Genomic DNA, 19,395 nt, shown 5'->3' with positions numbered 1-19,395 from the left:
TTTTCCCTCTAAACTTCTCACATGATTTCATTTCAATAAATGTTCAAATGATCCAATATTTCAGCAAAAATCAAAGATTAGAGAAAAAGTCCAAAAACTGAAAACAGATTTGTGTATCAGAACTTTGTTTTTTCTTCTTTCCTCTCCCATTAATCATCTCACGACCCCACAGATTTATCTGCTGACCCTTCAGAGGGGCCCGACCCCTAGGTTGGGAACCACTGGACTAAACTAGCTAACTGTATATAAAGCAGTGTAAACTAGCTCCACCTCCAGCAGCTACAACAGTAACATGCTGCTCTAACACTGATGCTTCACTATTAATAATCTAATGATGTCATATATAATAATATATCAGTCAGAGGGACCAAACCACTAATTTTACTGCAATACTTTAACTACATCAAGCTCACAATACTTATGTACTTTTACTGTAGTAGGATTTGTCATGCAGGACTTTTACTTGTAAAGGAGTATTTTTACACTGCTGTATTACTAATTTTATTTAAGTAAAGGATCTGAATACTTCTTCCACCACTGTCTGTGTAAAAATTAGTGAAATTCTTTTTGTTTGTTTCACCAGGTTAGTCAGCAATTTTTGAGGAGACAGATTCTTGTGTTTGTTGTTTTGGACTGGGTTCACCCAGAAATATATTGCTTCAGACTATTGTCACAAATTCAACTTTTTGTAAGGATAAATTATTTTCACATGAATTGCAATTTAGTGTTGAGAACTTGGTTTGGGGACCCTTTAACTTTTATGTTGTGCTTCTACCACAATTTTAATGAGCTGTTGACCCACTACTCGCTTTCATTGGTGTTATACATTGGTGTTGTGTGTTTGTGGTACTATGTGCTTTATTTTATAGTGTTGTGATTGGTTCCTTTGAAAAAAGTTACTTTCCATTGGGAAATGAAATGAATAGCTGTTGTTGGTGTATGTGAATGCATTAATGCATGTTTTTCCTTTCTATATCACAAAATTATACACACAATTATAATAAGTGTGTCTTAAGACACATTACAATATAATCAGAGACAAAGAGGACTGAGGATGATAAAAATGAACTGTTAATACAGCATCTGGACAGCCATGAAGTTAATGAGGCAGCAAGAACAGCACAGACACAGGCTGATGTAGAAAATGACATTATTTATTTACAAATAGATATTTTGCAGAGTGATTCCAAAGTTTCTGTAAAAGATTGTCATACTAAAACACGCTTCTCTGTTGTCTCTAACTTGAACTGTACAACAAGTGTGACACAGTGAGCATAAAATACATGCACATATCTGTACACTCTGTTCCTGTCACCAAAATAGATCTGATTACAAAATATAGTGCTCAATATAAACATCTGTGGAGTTCTGTGGCACCAGCTGACTCACGATTCATATTTCATAAGTTCTGAAAACGCACATTTGAAACTATGCTTCCTCTGGGTGTTGTGTATTAAAATAACGGAGCTGCTAAAGCTTAGCAAAAATAGATTCTGCAGTCTCTGTTGGTGCGGCTCTCTGCATATTATTACAGATGTGCAGATTTTGCATCTGCAACAGCAAATACTGATGTGTGATTGTTGGCTGAAGATGTTGTTTGAGGACAGTGTTTTTCTTCTTACAGCAGTAAAGGCAGAACTAGCGTTTCACCTCATCATCTTGCAAACGTTTAAGCCAGTGACAGAAAACTGACAGGCTAAAGATCAGGCGAGGACAAAGTATTCTGAGTGAGTCAATGACAGCCTGCACAGAAATAACATCTGGAGATTTTTGGTTGGGCAAGCATGATCAGACATTAGCTTTGACATGTGCCTCTTCTTACAGAAAAAAAGACAGAGCAACTGAATTTGCTAGCACCCGCAGCAAATATGAAAAGCTTTGCACAGAACAGCTGGTAAGATGTGTGCTGATTCAAACTATAAGGTCAATCCTTGTAATAGTTGTCAGCATGTTTTAACAGGATGAGAGGGAGGGAATGTATCTTTTAATTCTGCAGCAAGCGATTGTTTCCCTTTACAAAGTAGTGCTCCAAGGAACAGAAACAGCACATTACTGTATATCAGTTTCTCAACCTTTGAGTTGGCGTACCACTTTTTTTTTTTTTTTTTTTTTAAATGGATATGAAATGATCTGATTTAGTTTTATTTCTTAAAAAGAAAGAAAATTAAAGCCGCTATGTGTAGGATTAAGATAAAAGCTAGATTAATGGATTCGTTTTTTGGTCAATAAAATGTCAGAAAATGGTGAAAAATGTGTGAAAAACTGTTTCCCACACCCCAAGATGATGTCCTAAAATGTCTTGTTTTGTCCACAGCTTATATATATTCAGTGTACTATCATAGAGAACTAAAGAAACCAGAAAATATTCACATTTGAAAAGCAGAGAATCTGAGATTTTTTTTTCCTTAAATAATGACTCGATACGATTTACCGCTTATCAAAATAGTTGGCAGTTATTTTAATGATAAACCGTCGCAGCTCTAGATGCTTTTGCTATGAAGCAGCTATAGCTACAGAATCTAAAAAATCTGTCTACAAAACAAGATACGGACACTGTGTTGGACATATATGGTCAGCAGATGAGTTTAAAGCATTGAGGTGAGGAAGAGTACAGTAGTGGATAAAGAGCTGCGAGACGACAGACTCTGACTGTGGTTTGTGAGAAGCAGCAGCCTTCAGCATCTTCAGCTCACCGTGCTGTCCAGTGAGACAGCAATTAGCGACTCAGCTCAGCCCAGGTACCCCCAACCACACCTTCTCACAAACAGCATTAAACCAGTTTTCACCAGAATTGACTATTTTTTTCTACAAACATAAATGTATGGCTATATTCACCTAAAAACCCTACACATAGTGGCTTTAAACAGATCTGAAGTACATTTTTATATAATCAGTCGCCCTTGTTCTTGAGAGCAGATGAATACGTGACATCTTGATACTCACTAATGGCTGGATTCATGGGAATTTTAGGACATAAAAAACAGGGTCATTAGCAAGAAGAAGAGGAAAGACCCTCATATGTCATTAAAACTTTCCAATGAAACCCAGACTAGCTGATAAATGTGACTCATTGTCTTAATATGAGCATTTTTTTATAACTACGAAAAGGGAGGAGCCTCCTTCATATCAGGGATATTTTAAACAGAGCAATCAAATGCTCAGGATTTGAAACAATGTGGGAGTCAAACTCTGCTTTCAAAAATGTTTAAAAAGGAAACTAGCATCAGCGAGAGTCTCACCACTGGGTTCCTCCCCTCTGCATCAATCTCCTCTAATGGGGCATAATTGTGTGGAAGCTAAAGGGAAAATAAGTTAGCATGAATTGGTTTTTCCAGTGACGGATGACTGATGTCAGACAGGCTGATAAACAGATGTGAGAGGTCCTCACAGCAGCACTGTCTCCGACAAAGTGCTCTGACGCCCTCTGGTGTCAGCTTCAGGTAGGTACAGTGCAACTCTCACATCATAACAGTTCCACATGTCCAAATTGTAAACTACCAAGAACAAATGACTGACCCATATAAATAATATACATGTGTGGCCCTGTTTTTTTACTACAGAATTGCTCAGTCACATATAAAATGGATCCAAAAACGTTACCACACACCCCTCACATATATGATTTATTGCTGAAGACCCAAGCAGCCCACTTCTTCTTCACAGTATGAGTATAGCTTATAGAGCGTTTTTGTCTTTTGGAGTTCTCTCTTTCAGGAACACCTCAAACATCCCCAACTGTGAGCTGTAACTGCAACATGTGGAGTCAATCAGTCTGCTCCAATGAAGAAACCATCGTCTACGTATACGATTCTGTTGACTCACAGCAAAGACAGATACTCTATAAAGGCAAAATGAAATATCAGATTATCAAAGCAAACTGCCCACTCCATGTAAAACCAATCAGCTAACCTAAAAAGCCCCCTCACAGCGAGTAGTACACAGCATTATGCAGATGTGTAGTGCAAAGAACCGGAACCGTCTCAGATAAACTGTTATAGAAAGGTGAGTACTCATTGAAAAAAACTTGAGCCTTATTTAGTTCGTTTTGGCCATCATTTCTATCGGTTATGATGTTTTACTGACAAACTTCAGTGCTATGATCTGGTGAAGCAGTGACTGACTGGAACAGCTTTTAGAACAGAGTTGCACAAGGCAACAACATGAGCCGTCAGGTCTGAAGTCCACAGTTTAACCATATTATCTGAAGCACTTATCTGTGTAGTTCAACTTTGTCTTTCATCATCTCAGAAGTGTTGTACTGCTCACACTACAAGATACTTTTAGTCCCAGAGTGTTGAGTGATGAGATGTACTGATTTCAACATTACTGTGGCTGGAGGGAATTGCAACTGGTGCAAATGATCATGAGAAGTCACTATGTAAGGGGTTTCCTGCTGCGCTCTTATTGGATACTGCTCTTCTCCCATCTCAGACTTATGTCCAATGTGCTCCAACTACCAGGACATCTTGTTAGATTTACTTAAAACCTGTCTGACTGCTTGTGTTGCTGCCCTGTTTGAACATCATATGCAGCTGTGTTATGGAGTAAATAGTATCAGAACTGATAGGTATGATGGCTATGAAAACAAGACCCAGGCTGTAAATAAATGAGTTTCCCTCTCAGTCAGTAATGTGCTGGTGGCCAACTTCAGTGTCATCCAGTACATGTGTATACATATATATATATAGATATGTATATGTATATATATGGCTCTGTATTGTGAATATACAAGTAGCAGCATGCAGTGTAGTGGTTGGAGCATTCTTGCCACTATTAAACTACACCTGAGTGTTGGGGGTCTCAGTCCCCTGCACATCACCTTCACTACAGTTAAAAGCAAGACAAAACTGAAGCAGGAGACCAACCTGGAATATTGACTGGTTTAAGAGATTTGGAGCGCCTATGTGAAAGATGCATGGAATGGACAAACGATGAGGAAAATTGGCTTATGAAAACAAGGCTTTGAGGCCATTTTAGAGCCTCGGAGGAAAGATCCCCGAAAGACAGCCGTAGCTTCGCAACTTATCTCCAGCTTTAAGACCTAAACATACACTGTAAGGACACAAACACAGATGCTTCAAGTCAATTTCAGTGTTGCTGTGTCTGAAAATAAGATCCTGTTGACACCAGCAAGAGCAACAGGGAAATTCAGTTGTGTGTTCTTATGATTTAAGAGGAGATGGAAGAGACTACTCTTTCCCCCGGTCAGGTTTTTCATTTATCTATTTTGAATTTGAACTGAACTCTACACTGCACATATTTCCTTTCTCCATTGGAATGAGTTGACTTCACTCTGAGATTCTGCTGTTATAATTGCTGGTGTGACCGGGCCCTTACCGCGTCATCACGTGTCTGCTTTCATTTGTGCTTGTGTTTTGGTTTTTCACAACTGTCCTGACAGCCTAGTGTGACCAGTCTTTGTATCGCCCACCTTGAAGAATCAGGTGTTTTTACTTCCACACCTTCAGGATGTAGAACCAGTTTGTCATTTGTGTTTGTGCACTTACATTAGAGTATGTTTCAGACTTTAGGGAACAATGCCCCTTTAGGGAACAATGCCCCTAAGATATCCCGTCACCGCCCTTCACCAACAAAACAACAAACTACCAGCACTGGAACATGCAGAGGTATATAAATAACCATTAATAGTCTCTCTACATACAAAACACTGAACCTTTTCAAGCAGAATGATCCTCTGAATCAAATCTGAGGCAAAAAAATTCCTGGTGTCTGAATTCAGATAAAAGGAACAAATCCAGCTGAAGTTTGACTGTTAAAAACAATTCCATAACATTAAAAACAACTATCTGTGATGTCATTGTTGTGACCGTTTTGTCTGACGGTGTCTTTTTCTTATTTCCCACTGAAAACATCACACTGAAGCAATCACAGCAACCTTCCTGTACTCCAGTGCAGCTACTACAGGGTTTTCTTTGCAAACCAACAATCATAGAGGAGAGATCCCAGACTGAAGAGATGCTAACATGTCTAGAATGCAGCATTTAGACATGTTGAGTGTTATAGTGAGGGTTGGGGACTCTCACTGCCTTCACTAGAGAAAATATTTCTCCAACAACTCACAGCTGACAGCAACTACGTCTATGCCTTCCCCTGGAGATGCTAAAAGCATTAAAGGATCATTTCGGTTTCTTACAACTTGGTAGAATTCATGAGCCAGAAGCTTAGACCCTAACCCAGCCCATACCTATGTCTACTGCCAAAGCTGAGACCCAAACTAGACCCAAACAGACAAATTCTTAATTTAATACTGAGTGCATAATAAGTTACAGGTGAAAATAACCAAGATTAGGGTTTGGGTCGCAGAACTGTACAACTAGGATCTTATTTTTGTAGGTTTGATCATCATTTCCATCAGTTATGAGAACACAGTACTGATCAAAGTAACTGATATCCCCATTACAAAGTCTGACTGGGCTAGAATCACGATCAGACAGGTTAGAAACAAGCCTACGGTTTATTCAGGTTATCTATTTGAAGGTAAAACTGAAAGTGAGAGCACCCAATATATATAATATGTTGGAAATAATTACTTTATTATCATTATAATTATTATTATTACCATTAATAATAATAATAATAATGATAATAATAAACAATAATTATTCTTAATGTTGTTTTTCGGGGGCACTGTAAATATTTGAAAGCAAAATTTTAAGAAATCCAATAATAATATACTGTCCCACATTCATTTTTTAACATAGACTTGGAATACAAATAACATGTTTGCTAAGGATCCTGTATTATGTTGTTAAAAAAAATGTGACCTAACATACAGTATGTATATGTGTATGGACATTTTAATGTAAAAATAAACTTGCAAGTGCTCTCTAGTGGACAACCTATGTCATGGCAACACTTGTCTCTGAAGTGCCACACACACACACACACACACATCAGCTATGTCACATGGTGTAGTGTAGCATCACATGTGACATCATGTGGCGTAGCGTAACATCACATGGCAAAGCGTGACGGTGGCATGGTATGGCTTCACGTTCCATAATGTCACATAACCACACTCGGGACATGCTGTATAACCAGTAGTAGTAGTCTAAGTACAGCAGTTGGGATATGCCAGTCCAGTGAGGAAAGTGAGAAAGTTGCTCCTTTTCTTCTAGAGCTGGTGCTACAGATTTGTGTCGGCCTTTAATTAATCTCAAACATCTTTGGCTTTTCTGCGTTACTGTAATGTCTTGTTAGTTATCATCTGATATATATACACACACTGATAAAAATATATCTGTGATAAGTTCAAACTGACCTGTATTACTGGCCTTGTGGCTGTATTGGTTGGTCTCTAGTTATAATCCCTCATTGCACAGGAAAACCATGTGTGCACACGACTACAGTAAGTACAGAGTCAAAGCTGAGGCAGGAAGTGGCTCTGTAAACTGTGATGGATGTTTATGACGGTTTATCTTCCAAACAAGTTTGTTTAACCTGAAGCTTTATTTATAACTTGTCTGACTGCTCATGTTTCTTGACCCATCAGATGTCTCCATGTTTCCAGGTCTCTGGCATTAACTTGGTGATCTTATTACCACTCATTATGGGCAAAAATAGGACCTAAGTTGTAATAAACGAGAATAATCCTTTAGGGGGACAAGGAAGGCTGAGTGGATATTATGACGCTTCATCACAAAATGATGAGATCTGAGGAGGAATTGTCCTTCAGTGTTCTGTCTACACTAAAACCACATATCAGAGTGGCAGCTCTCCTGGAACCAGACGGGTCAGGTTCAGTCCCAGCAACATGAGCCCCCACCTGTTCACACTGAGTCACTCTGTATAAGAGTACCAGCCAGTTAACTGAACTATGTCATGGTAATGGATTGACATATCGAGGGTCACCCTGACTGTATAGAATGGCTCCAGACCTCCTCACCTCTCCGTGGCAACTTAGCCCACATGGCTGTTAGCGCTGTCGGTCCAAACTGGACCTGACCTGAACTCTAACTTGGCAAAAACAAAGCAACACCCTCGACTGCTTCATCAGTCATAGGTGGAGAGAGGACAGAAGTAAACAAAGTGTGTGTGTGGGGGAGGGGGGACTGGGATCAGGAGAGGCAGAGGGAGCTGGGGGAGGAGGTGAGAGTGCAGACCGGTGTGGGGAGGCCGTAGTAGGAGGGGTCAGTGAAGGGGAAGAGGAAGAGGAAGAAAAGGAGGACACCCAGCAGGTAGGAGGAGAGGACGGTGATGCGGTGGGGGTGCTCCATGGCTGTGCTGATGGCAGGGAAACCCATGTAGTTACAGAAGGAGTGGCAGAGCACCGGGCCCACCAGGTGACCTGCAACACACAGGAGGAGGAAACTGTAGAGGTCAAATGTTTAAAAAGACTCCTACAGAACAATTCAATTCAATTATTATTCAATTTAATAGTCATTATTTTGTTTAGATTTCCCTATTTTAGCAAACAAAAAAGGGTTTTTGACTACTTAATTTGTAACTTAATTTGGGGAAATGAGAGGATCTGGTCTGTATTAGACATGGACATGCAGTAAAACAAAGCCAAAATCTCCCCAAGGAAGTGCCAGAGAGTTTAAGATGAGGCAAAAATAGTTCTCCTTCTCATTCCCACTCTGGACTGGATTGAAATCACTGGCCAGAGCAGGTAATAATCATAAATAAAATCAAACCACCTCACTTATAGAAATAAATCCAGTCTGAATGGGTCTTTAGACATGATCTATGATTTTCTGAGTTTCATTACTGAGGTGAATGTGACATTTCATTGTGATGTTGATTTTAGGTGGTACTGCACAATCCTATCTCATCCTCTATGTCAACAACTGCAAATTGAACAATAGAATAGAAAAATGCTATCATAATTGATTAGAAAGATGGCCAGAACTATGAAAAACAAGTCTGTAGACAAAAACAATCTCACCAAAAGTAGCTTTCTCAACACAGTAGCTGGAGCTTTCCATCCTATCACACAATCTTCCTCAGCAGAAAAAAACTTTAATATTTGAACATCTGAATTTCCATGACAACTCCATCTGCTGAGGAGGACTGTGTGAGAGCGTTGAAAGCTCCGGATTCCTTTTAGCAGCTACTGAGTGGACCTTGTAGTGACATTGGGTTTGTCAACTGCTGTTTCTGAAGTCGACAAGAACTTTCAAATCTTACAAATACCAAACAAACCCCCAAAAATGTGCTTCTTCCCTTAACTGAGCATACTGTTATCCTCTGGATGACCCAGTTTCTACATGGTATGTGACATCTGGATAATAATATCTGGGGGGCACGGCCATCAGGGAGGATATGTGGGATATTCTTGAGGGACTATGCTATGACGTGCAAAACGAGGGTCACATGACAAATGTAGATAGCTGAGGCCTTTTCAGTAGGCTTGCTAACTAGGCTCAACTTAAAAACTGAAGTAAAAGATGTAAATCAACATCCCTCACCTGTTCTGATGAAGATAAAGGCAGTGTAGGCTCCGAACACTGCTGTGTAGGAGAACTGGAACACTGTTGCAGACCAGAGAAACATGTTCATCATCAGCTTCCTTCTACTATCTCCCAGTCTGACATTGTGATGCACAACTGTACTCTGTGATTGGAGATCATTCAACATATGAGTTCTCACCTGCAGAGAGGAAGATCCCTGACAGTGTCCCCTGTCTGAAGCGCAGCAGCTCGATCACATGGTGGAAATGAGCTTGAAGAGGGACGACAATGTTAGAGACTCAGAAATGAACTAAAATGAATCATCACATATCAGCAGCAGCAATTCTGTCTGAGCTAAAAAATGTTGAAACCGTTCAAACTCAAAAACCTGCACTGAGACTGCTTGAAAACAAGAATATCAGTGTACTTAGGTGCACTTTGACTTGTTATTGGTGATCTATCCGTGAAAACTGTTTTCCCAATTACGTAGCAATCATCAGATGAACTTCATCTTGTCCCTAAGCAACTATTTTCTCTGTTTAAGCTGCATTTTTTTGTATTAACAATAGATTAAATGACTATGTGTAATGTGAGAGGTGTTGTTCATGGTAACAAGCCCACTGAGAATTATCACCTATCTGCAGACAAACAATTTCTGTTCTCCAGCAGCAGCAGACAGCTTGATAAAACTGCTTTTCACTACCTACTAGGGATGTGCAGAGGGTTCAGTATTTGTATTTGTATCTGTATTTGTTGAGGCAGCAAAATTATTTGTATTTGTATTCGAATAAAAGTGGAAAGAGGTTAAAAATCCTGTTTTTGTTTTTATTACGCTTTTAATTTTAGAAAATTAAAGTGTTACAATAAGTGTTCATGAAGTGTAACCTACTTTTTTTTTTCTTTCCGAAAACAAATAATATTTTAAATATTTGTATGAAACAAATATTTGTAAAGAACCCACTATTTGTGCTTTGCCAAATAACGTATTTGTATTCAGGCACACCCCCACTACTTACTCAGTACCAGACAACAGACAGACAAAGTTACCAACTAGCTGGTGAACACAGTGGAGCATTTAGCAATTAAAGAGACATATATTTTACCCAGGAGTTGGTGGAGATGAAAACAGACAGTGAATATTGGACTTTAAATCATCAAGTGATACAAACATGACTCCAAATGAATGCTAATGTTGCTCTGTATCTGCTAGATGTGGAAATAAATAGTTTGCTAACACATATGGTGATAATATGTCAGTGTTACGTTTACAGCTTGTTCTGCTGTCCCCTAGTGGCCAAAAAATACAAAAATGCAGATTTTAAAACGTGTTACACACATTTATATACCACTTTCCTACCATTCCAAGCCACCATTGTATTTCTTTCATTTTCTTTTTGTATGAAAATCAATTAGCAAACTCTTGAAACTTGCATATACTCATATACAATATTCATATTTATCATGATATAGTACATTTTCTGGAAAAATCAATTGAACTGTCTACTTATTTAATCGTGGATAAAATAACCAGACTGGAATGTCTGTTTTTGGCACCAGAAAATTAAAAAGAGAAAAAAAAAAATCAATATCTAAATAATTCTAAAATCTAAAATATTTCAATTAAGCTTTGATTTACAACATGCCCATAATAGCCTAATACATCCAGAGATATTAAAGGGAGAGCTACTGCAGTATTAACAGTATGGCAAATCTGAAGGCTGATATTTTTATTGTTTAAAAAGGTATACACTGCAATATTTTGTTTAATGTCTTAATTTTGATAACTGTGATAACGTATGTCAAGTCGAAGGATTCTATTCATTTTCTATGGAGAGCAGGAGATGTGGCTGTATGGTGCATGATGAATACGGTGGGGCGAGTTGACAGACCATTCACCGTGTCTGTATTTGCGTAAACACAAATCAACCTCATCTTTATGCAAATTAGTCTGTCCAGCACAACACACCTGGTTCACTAAACTCAGACTGTCAAACTAGGCAGTGCTGATCAAATATGAATCAAGACTATTACTGCACTGCCTATTTCTCGCCTCAATTGCTTTCAGAAACATATTTTGAAGTATTTTGCCAATCTATAAATCGGCGCCTAGGTCTCTGAAGCCATAAGCATTACAGAACCTCCCTTATCCCTGCAGACACAGAGTTACCACTGGTCTTGCTTAACTGGAATAAGTCTTTTTCAACTGACCCCAGACTGTCTACCCAGGGCTTTAACCTCACTGTGGGTCTCTTCTTTGCCAAGTGCAACCCGACGCTGCCCCAGAAAAAAAAAAAAAAAAAGCGCTCTGTGTAGCACTGTGGGGGTCCAGAAAAACACACCAGTCTTTTTTTCCCTTCAAATCTACCAACTACTGCCCTCACCCTAATTTACTTGTACAAAATGTTTATAATATTAAAACACATTGAATTAAACCATGTTTATCTCACTTGATCAATTTTGGTTTGAACATCCATTGCGAGGTTTGTATGGCACATTTGTCCTGAGTGACACTCAGCTAGGACACTGAACCGTGACCTTATCCAGGCCTTACATGCTCACAGCCAAATTACAGAAAATACACAATTTATTTGATATCAGACAGACCCAGACATGTCTTTTGTTCTGTTGAGATCCTTGTTCACTGACGCCAATTTGTTATAGAAATCATGAGTTTCTGTCAATTCAGAAACTCAAGGAGATATGGATGTGTTTTGCAAAAGATTTATTGACAAAGACAAACTTGATCGACCAAGGAGATGGCAGTTACAATTCAAAGTGCCAGTGTAGACCCAGTGAAATGCTACAGCAAATATGAAGGAAGAGAGATGAACCACTCTCAGTTATTCAGGCAGCACCCAGGCAACCTTGTCCCTTGTCACATCACTATAAAATTGTTTACTTTAGTGCTGTCTCTATAGCAGCTGTCTCACTCACCTCACCTACCTCACTGTCAGCTTATCTAAGTAGCATTTTCATCAGGCCGCCATTTTTTTCCTGCTTGAAAACGGAAGAGTCAAAACAAAGCACCGCCCAACTCAGACGCAGTACTTCTATCCGCTCAACTGCAGTGTTTCCGTGATAAGCTACATCATTTCTTTAGAGATTAAAAAAAGTGGTCCATCATGATCATGGAGGAAACAGCACCACCCACCAGCCAGAGCATTTAGTGGTTCGGTGCATCAGATGTGTCCTCGGGGGCGGTTTGTGCGCTACAATATCTTTTTTTTTTTTTTATTCCACACATTCTTCTTCCTTATCAAAACCTGACACTTACATTACCCACAATGCTATTTAACTGCCAAAAGTTCAGTCAGAGGTTCAGGTATGTTATGCTAGTGCTGGCTAATGCTAGCCTCCAGCAGAGATGAGGAGATACAGAGGTCTGGTAACCTCACTTCTATCAGATTTTTTTCCTTTTCCAACTTGTAGTCTTCAGCCCCAACCCATGCTGACTTAAGTGACATCACTTGAGACACTTCCACACAGCTCCCTCTGGAGACACAAAAGTATTTATGCTACCTTTTACACATATGTAGTGGTACTCCCCAACACCTTGAGACACCGATGAGGAACATCAGCAGAGTTCCCCTTTTAGTGAGAAAATATAGTAATATGGATGAACTGGCCCTTTATTTATTTGTAATTGCCTATGTGCTGCATTGCAGTGAAAATGTTAAGTTCTTGCTGTCTGTGTCTCCAGTGTTTGTTCTTATTTGAGCAGTAGCTTTCTGTCTGATTACAGCTCAGATAAACAAACCACATCTGAAAAAGATAGTGTGTATTCATGTAAGTCTTACTGGAACTCTCTTTACACAGCAATTTAATTTATTTATTTATTATGCTAAAATTCCCACTTTGGATTCACATAAGCATAAAGAAACTTTATAATGAATGGTGGAAATATAAGATACGTTTACTCATTAGGACTTGAGATTTGAAGGCGCTGCAGATGACTGCAGATAAATCCTGATGTTGGCAGAACTTACCCACTCCAAAGAAGAGCGGGCAGGTGAATATCGCAGTGGAAGGGCTGGTGCAGGGCACCAACATGGGTAACATGCAGGCCCTGAACACCAGCTCCTCTGTTAACGGTGCCACCACCTGATTCCTCAACCAGCGCATGTCACTGAAGCACAACATCCAGAACCACGGGTCTGCAGGATGGAGACAGAGAGGAGATTATGGTTCCTCTTTTTATTATTTTCCTTTTTTCCCCAAACCACAACACATAATTATCTGGAATAACACCCAGTTTGACATCTTATTATACATGTTTTTTTGATCAAACAGTTCCAGAAACTATGAACCCAGTAACTAAATATCTCATTTACACCTCTCTGTTGAGGCAAATTAATCATGGTGCTGCATGGACCTTATCTTAATACTGATACTAATGGCACCCTGTACTGCTTACTGTACGAATGACGCAGGGCCCCATTCTTTGTATGTAGATAACCAGGTTTTCCAGATTAGAATGTTGAGGATTTGACATAATTCTGGATTTCTTTGGTTCTTTGAGGCTGCTTAAAATCCACCTGGAACTGTTGTCAGAGTAACTAGCCCTTAAGCTCAAACCTGCAGCTCATTGACAGTTAGCCAGATCACGACCAAGATGTTATAGGGTGAACCCCTTATAAATGATAAAATATACAACAAACTAAAAGTTTGAGTTAAAAGGAATCGATCCAAATTTAGTTTGGTATACTCTGAGCAAAAGACACAAACTCACCTAAAAGATTCTGACTGTTAAAAGACCAGTGGAGCCAGTAAATATGACATTTAGTTTGACATTTGAAAGACTAAAACCTATTAAATAGGGATGGCCCTGAAACCTGGTTTTGCATTGGAACTGGTTCTAAAATTTTAAGAACCTGGGGTACTATTAAGGTTGGTTCTTTTATCTTATGGTTGCGAATGACTGATAGAGACTGATGTCTGTGTTGATGTCAGGAATATTATTCATTGTATTACCATGTTAGATTTATTTCCAGTGAGATATTATTGAGTTTATATAGTGACTTTGTTGTTGTAAACATTACTGTTGCCGCACTACAAAGAATATTTAGTCATATTTAAAATATAAATCATTTCTAAACTGTGAATTCAAAGAACCAAATTAGCTGGATGAGTATTGACATGATTATTTTAGCCTGATAGCAGCATGTTAGCCTGAATTAGTCAAGTCACATTTGAAGAACAGGGCCCTGGACACATACTGCAGCAGCCTCGGGTTTGTGTTTGACCAATCAGCCAAAAATCACTGTAAACTCCACCCCCAATAGTTCCAGGCCATCAGAAAGTTCTATGAAAGTTCTCTTTTTTCAGTTTTTTTCCAGGTTCAAGTCAGGAACTACGCCAGAGGAACTAAAACCCTAGTTCCTCTTGTGTAAACGCAGGTAAAGTTCCTCAGTTCCTCAAAATGCTCTTGAGTCCCTGGAAAAGTTCCTGCGGTGGACATGGGCTCTAAAAAGACTAACTTTGGAAGATACTCACTTAATTTGACTAACTCAGACTGCAAAAATAGAATCCAGAATGTTAGTTGTCTCACCAAAGGCTACCCGGATTCCATCCATGAAGCTCCAGGGACAGTCCATGGCTAACTGCATCAGGGGGCCCAGAAACAGGACCTGCAGCACAGGACCACACACACAAAACAGTTTCTGACTTTAGACAGGGGCTTGGATTTTACTGACAGCCTGAGTAAAACTATGGGCACATCCCAATTCCCTTATTAGATGGTTCCTCACTCCTCGCTTGACCCAGAAGCCATTCTGGTCCGCCATCTTGAAGGCCATCCCAAAGCACTTATTTTTGCTCTGAGGAGCAAGGAGGATCCCTGAGGATAAGGATAAGGATAAGGATACACCAGATCAACCTTCACAGAAGTCTTTTTTAACTTTTATCAGTTATTGATTGGATGCTGCAGCTGATCAGACTGATCTGATACATCATCACAACACAACTGAGTGGACACAGAGTGCAGCTTAAACTCAAGTGTATCACTCCTAAATTTTATATTTTATGTTTTCTGATTCACCATTCTTCTCTCCTCGCATGGTTTCCGTGCGTCTCTCCATGCATCTTTGGTGGGAGTAACTAAGACGCAAGAAAACGACGCAAGTGAGAGAAACATGGATGCAATTAAGGGAATTGAGATGCACCCTATATCTGATCATTTTTATCATAAAAGCAATGCAATCATTAAGTATCCTGAAGTATTCATAAAATATTCAGTTTCCATCAGCACAGTCCTATCACCATAGCTGCTCCTTAAGTCTGGTTATTTTCTTTATTTTTTTTCCATCAAATCCAATCTACAAACCCAAAGAATCGCGCTTCTATCTCTGGCGATTCAGAATCGATTCGCCAGAGAAATTCTGGAATTTCTGAATCGATTCACATTTTTCAGTCTTGCCACGACGCTGTTTTCCATTTTTTCCTGACATGACTTAGCGTGCTAAATCCCATAGATGGCGCAATGACGCCGCGCCGGTTTTCACCCCGACCCAACTCCACGAGCAAGAAAGAAGTGAAGTGTGTGTCATGGAGAGACCGCGAGCAATGGAGTACTTGACAGAAAAACAAATACAACCTGCCCAATCGGCAATGAAGGCGATCATTTGGACATATTTTGAATTTTATTATCTCGAAGGGAAGAAGGAGCTTGACAAGACTAATGCCATTATCAAGCGTTGCAGCTCACCTCCGCAGGTTTGTGTGGTTGTGGGCTTATTTATTTGTAACCGCTGTGAAACAATCAGAAAATAACATTTTATTGATCTGATTCACCAGCTTCCTCACTAATCTTACCAACGCTCCCTCTCCTCATCCACTCTCTAGCTCGCTCAACCACTGCTTCTCTCTCGTCTTTTTTAAAATGAGTCGGGAAGCCTAACTTTACTTTTTTGATTTCCTGAATCGTGCATCCCTTTCTACTAACAAGTATTGTTTGTATCAAAGCCTCTGTGCCACGGAGCTCCATTGTTGCCCTAAAACTATTAAAAACACATCAGTGAGCCACACTGCTGCACTGAGTGACACGTTCCTTCATTACCATGAACACGCACACTGTAGTTTATTTTGACTCAATCCCACACACACCATCCTGCATCCAGAAATACTCACAGTGTGGATTCATCCACTACTGAAAATAGTCCCCAACAAATGCACTATTTCCTCCTGTTTGAGTAATAAAAACTGCAGTGACCAGATGTTTTAGAAAATTACTGAGCCTTTTTTTTTTTTTTTTTTTTTGAAATGAGCATTTTTATAGAGTTATGTCTTCAGTAGGAAACAACGGGCTAAGAGCCACAGACAGGGTAGAGAAGTCCAAAAGTATTGAGAGACGCACTAACACATTATTGGTTTTGGCCTTTTCACAGGATTTGTTGATAATAAAAAAATATATATCTATATATATCATAACCCTTCTCCTTTAATCCAGAGGACTTCCAAACTCACAGCACCTTTACTTCACGTACGTCTCTCCCAAAACCTCCGCTTTTAACTAAATCCTTTGAGATACACTTTTTGAAACTATCAGCACCATCGTAAGCAGAAATTAGGTGGAGAACCCTGAAGAATTTTAGTAATTACTTAATTTAGTTAAATTAAGCACATACTCTCTGTAAATACACCCCATTTATGACCTCAGTTATTTTTGTTGTAATGGCACATTTGTTTGGATTCAACTGCAAGAACATAACAAGCACATAGTCCATCTGTTGCTATGGTGATTGCTTGGTGATGCCACTAATGGTCATCTTACTCTTATAATAAGAGCTCTTCACACCGCAAATTCTGACTTCATTTAAAGTGATGATTGGTGATTAAATTCTGGTCTACTTCAATCCAGCTAGTGGATCATCATCATTGTCATCATCATCATCATCATCATCATCACAGAGCGAAGTGTGTGTATCTTACCATGGTGAGCAGCAGAGGAAGTATGATGGCAGGAATGAGGCCTTCAAACCGGATCCCCATGAGAGCCAGTAACGATGGGACAGTCTGACACACACACACACACACACAAATAAGTAAAGAGCAAACTGCAAATGTGCCAGACAGCAATATGACACAAAAGCACATCCAAAGCCAGAGTAAGCTGTATAATCCTCAGGTGAAGCTGAATGTGGTCAGAGGTTTTCTGAGACACAGACTCACCCTGACACCTGTGAATTCTCTCCACGCCCACACAAAGAGAGGCGACAGGCCCGACACGATCAGCACACTAGTGAAGCGTCTCTTTATCACAGCAGGGTGATCCCTGAGAACACACACCAGAGGAGACGATCATCATCACCACCACAGGAGAGCGGGGGACACACAGCCAACTGAGCTAAACTGTCAGGACCCTCCATGCTCTCTAGCACCAGCAGCATGTTCTGCCTGATCCATTCAAATATCCTTTTACAAATTTCAAGATTTTATAAATTATTGTTAAATACAGCTTTATCTTAATCGGTCAGATTTATCTTACTCTGGCATATCCACTAGTATTTTAACAAACTCCTATAACTTTTACATGTACTGTCTGCTTTAAAGTTTTTTTTTTAATTTTATTATGAAAAACACTTTCAGTTTTTCAGTAAACTGGACAACTCTGAACAGAATTTGATGAGAAGTTCTTTCTGTACCAGACATAATGGAGCTTTATGAGGGTAACATTAGCAAGTACTTAAGTTATCTATATACACTCACCAAGCAAATGTCCCCCAGTTCACCACCACCACCCACTATGACCTCAATAATAAACAGAAAGTAGAATTATCATCTGACAATGTTAACAAAAACTGAAAACGTATTATAATTTATGGCAAAGTTGTTGTATTGGATTTCATTAGATTGCACAGGTGCTCCTAATAAAATGCTTGGTGAGTGTGTGTGTGTGTGCCACAAAGGGGGGCACAGGTAGGTAGACATACAGGTTACTAGCTTGAAAAATACCTGCCCAAGTACAGTATAACATATATAAATGTAAAAGGCTCATTTTCCGGAGAAGATGTGATGCTGTCATGAAGACTTGAGTCCTTTTCCCACATGAAACACATGACATTGTTGGCTTCATCAAGCTGTTACGGTGAGTCTGTTACATAAATGTGCCTTAGAGGTTTATTCAGACATGACAGGACATTTATGGAAGGAGGACAAGTGTTTGCGGGGAAGAGTGAGGGCCCGAAATCATATTTCTGCCCTGGGGCCAATGATAAGTGAGTCTGGCCATTGTTAGAGCCCCAGTTCTGAGTTTTTGCTGAATTATGAAGTGCGTCATCACTGGCCACACAGCGGCGCTGCTGTGGCGTCACTGTCAGACACAAGTACGAGGAGCACACGCTGTGTGAAAACCATCGTTTCTAAGCATGTTTGAGAATTAGACATTTGTATGTAAAATCAAATGAACGCCAAAACGTGTGAAATAATAATATTAATGTCAGGAAGAACATAGTTTAGCTGAATTCCGCATTAAAGAGCAAGAACAACATATATGCACACAGGTTTTACGTGTATGTATACCTGCGCACCATCTGATATGGTACACAGGAGCCATACAGGTAGGTAGCTCAGCCTCACCGCGGCAGGTCACTCCTCCACACGTACAGACTGCCGACATAAGAACAGGCGAGCAGCAGGCAGGACAGCACCGACACCCCGCATAAACCCTCCGGAGGCACCAAAGCGCCATCGCTGTGTTTCACCTCCTCTGTCAGAAGCGAGAGATCCTCCTCTGCCATGACGACTGGCGGCTGAGACTAAACCAAACGACTACCATCTAACGAAATTAAACACCCGCCAACATAAGCTGCGAGGATGTCAACACTCTCCTTTCAAAACGAAAGCTAACGTTGCTAGCTGAGGTACTAGCATATCCGGCGCTGTATATCTACGTCTTGTTTTCTTCTTCTTCTTCGACGTTTCGCGGCTGCTGACAGCCTTATAGTTGCATTGCTGCCATCCTGTAGAGTTTATTGTCGATTAGGTT

General features: G+C 39.8%; 2 protein-coding genes across 3 annotated transcripts in view; one reads left to right on the top strand and one right to left on the bottom strand.

Moving 5' to 3' along the window:
* Nucleotides 1-1,133: 1,133 nt before the first annotated feature.
* On the bottom strand, nt 1,134-19,365 carry rce1a (Ras converting CAAX endopeptidase 1a). Its single transcript, XM_044341067.1, has 8 exons — nt 18,987-19,365; nt 17,580-17,682; nt 17,340-17,423; nt 14,962-15,040; nt 13,400-13,567; nt 9,613-9,684; nt 9,432-9,494; nt 1,134-8,308 (listed from the first exon to the last, which is right to left on the bottom strand). The coding sequence occupies exons 1-8, from the start codon at nt 19,145-19,147 to the stop codon at nt 8,079-8,081; spliced, it is 960 nt and encodes a 319-aa protein (XP_044197002.1). The 5' UTR covers nt 19,148-19,365; the 3' UTR covers nt 1,134-8,078.
* peli3 (pellino E3 ubiquitin protein ligase family member 3) overlaps nt 19,186-19,395 on the top strand; it is a 50,781-nt gene continuing 50,571 nt past the window's right edge. For both annotated transcript variants that reach the window (XM_044341066.1, XM_044341060.1), the window contains exon 1: nt 19,186-19,270. The gene's annotated coding sequence lies outside the window, so the exon portion shown is untranslated. The remainder of the gene's footprint in view (nt 19,271-19,395) is intronic.

Source organism: Thunnus albacares, chromosome 22 (genome assembly GCF_914725855.1).
Source record: "Thunnus albacares chromosome 22, fThuAlb1.1, whole genome shotgun sequence".
Lineage (NCBI taxonomy): Eukaryota > Metazoa > Chordata > Actinopteri > Scombriformes > Scombridae > Thunnus > Thunnus albacares.
Note: the sequence above shows the minus strand (reverse complement) of the source record. Positions and strands in the feature narration are given on the sequence as shown.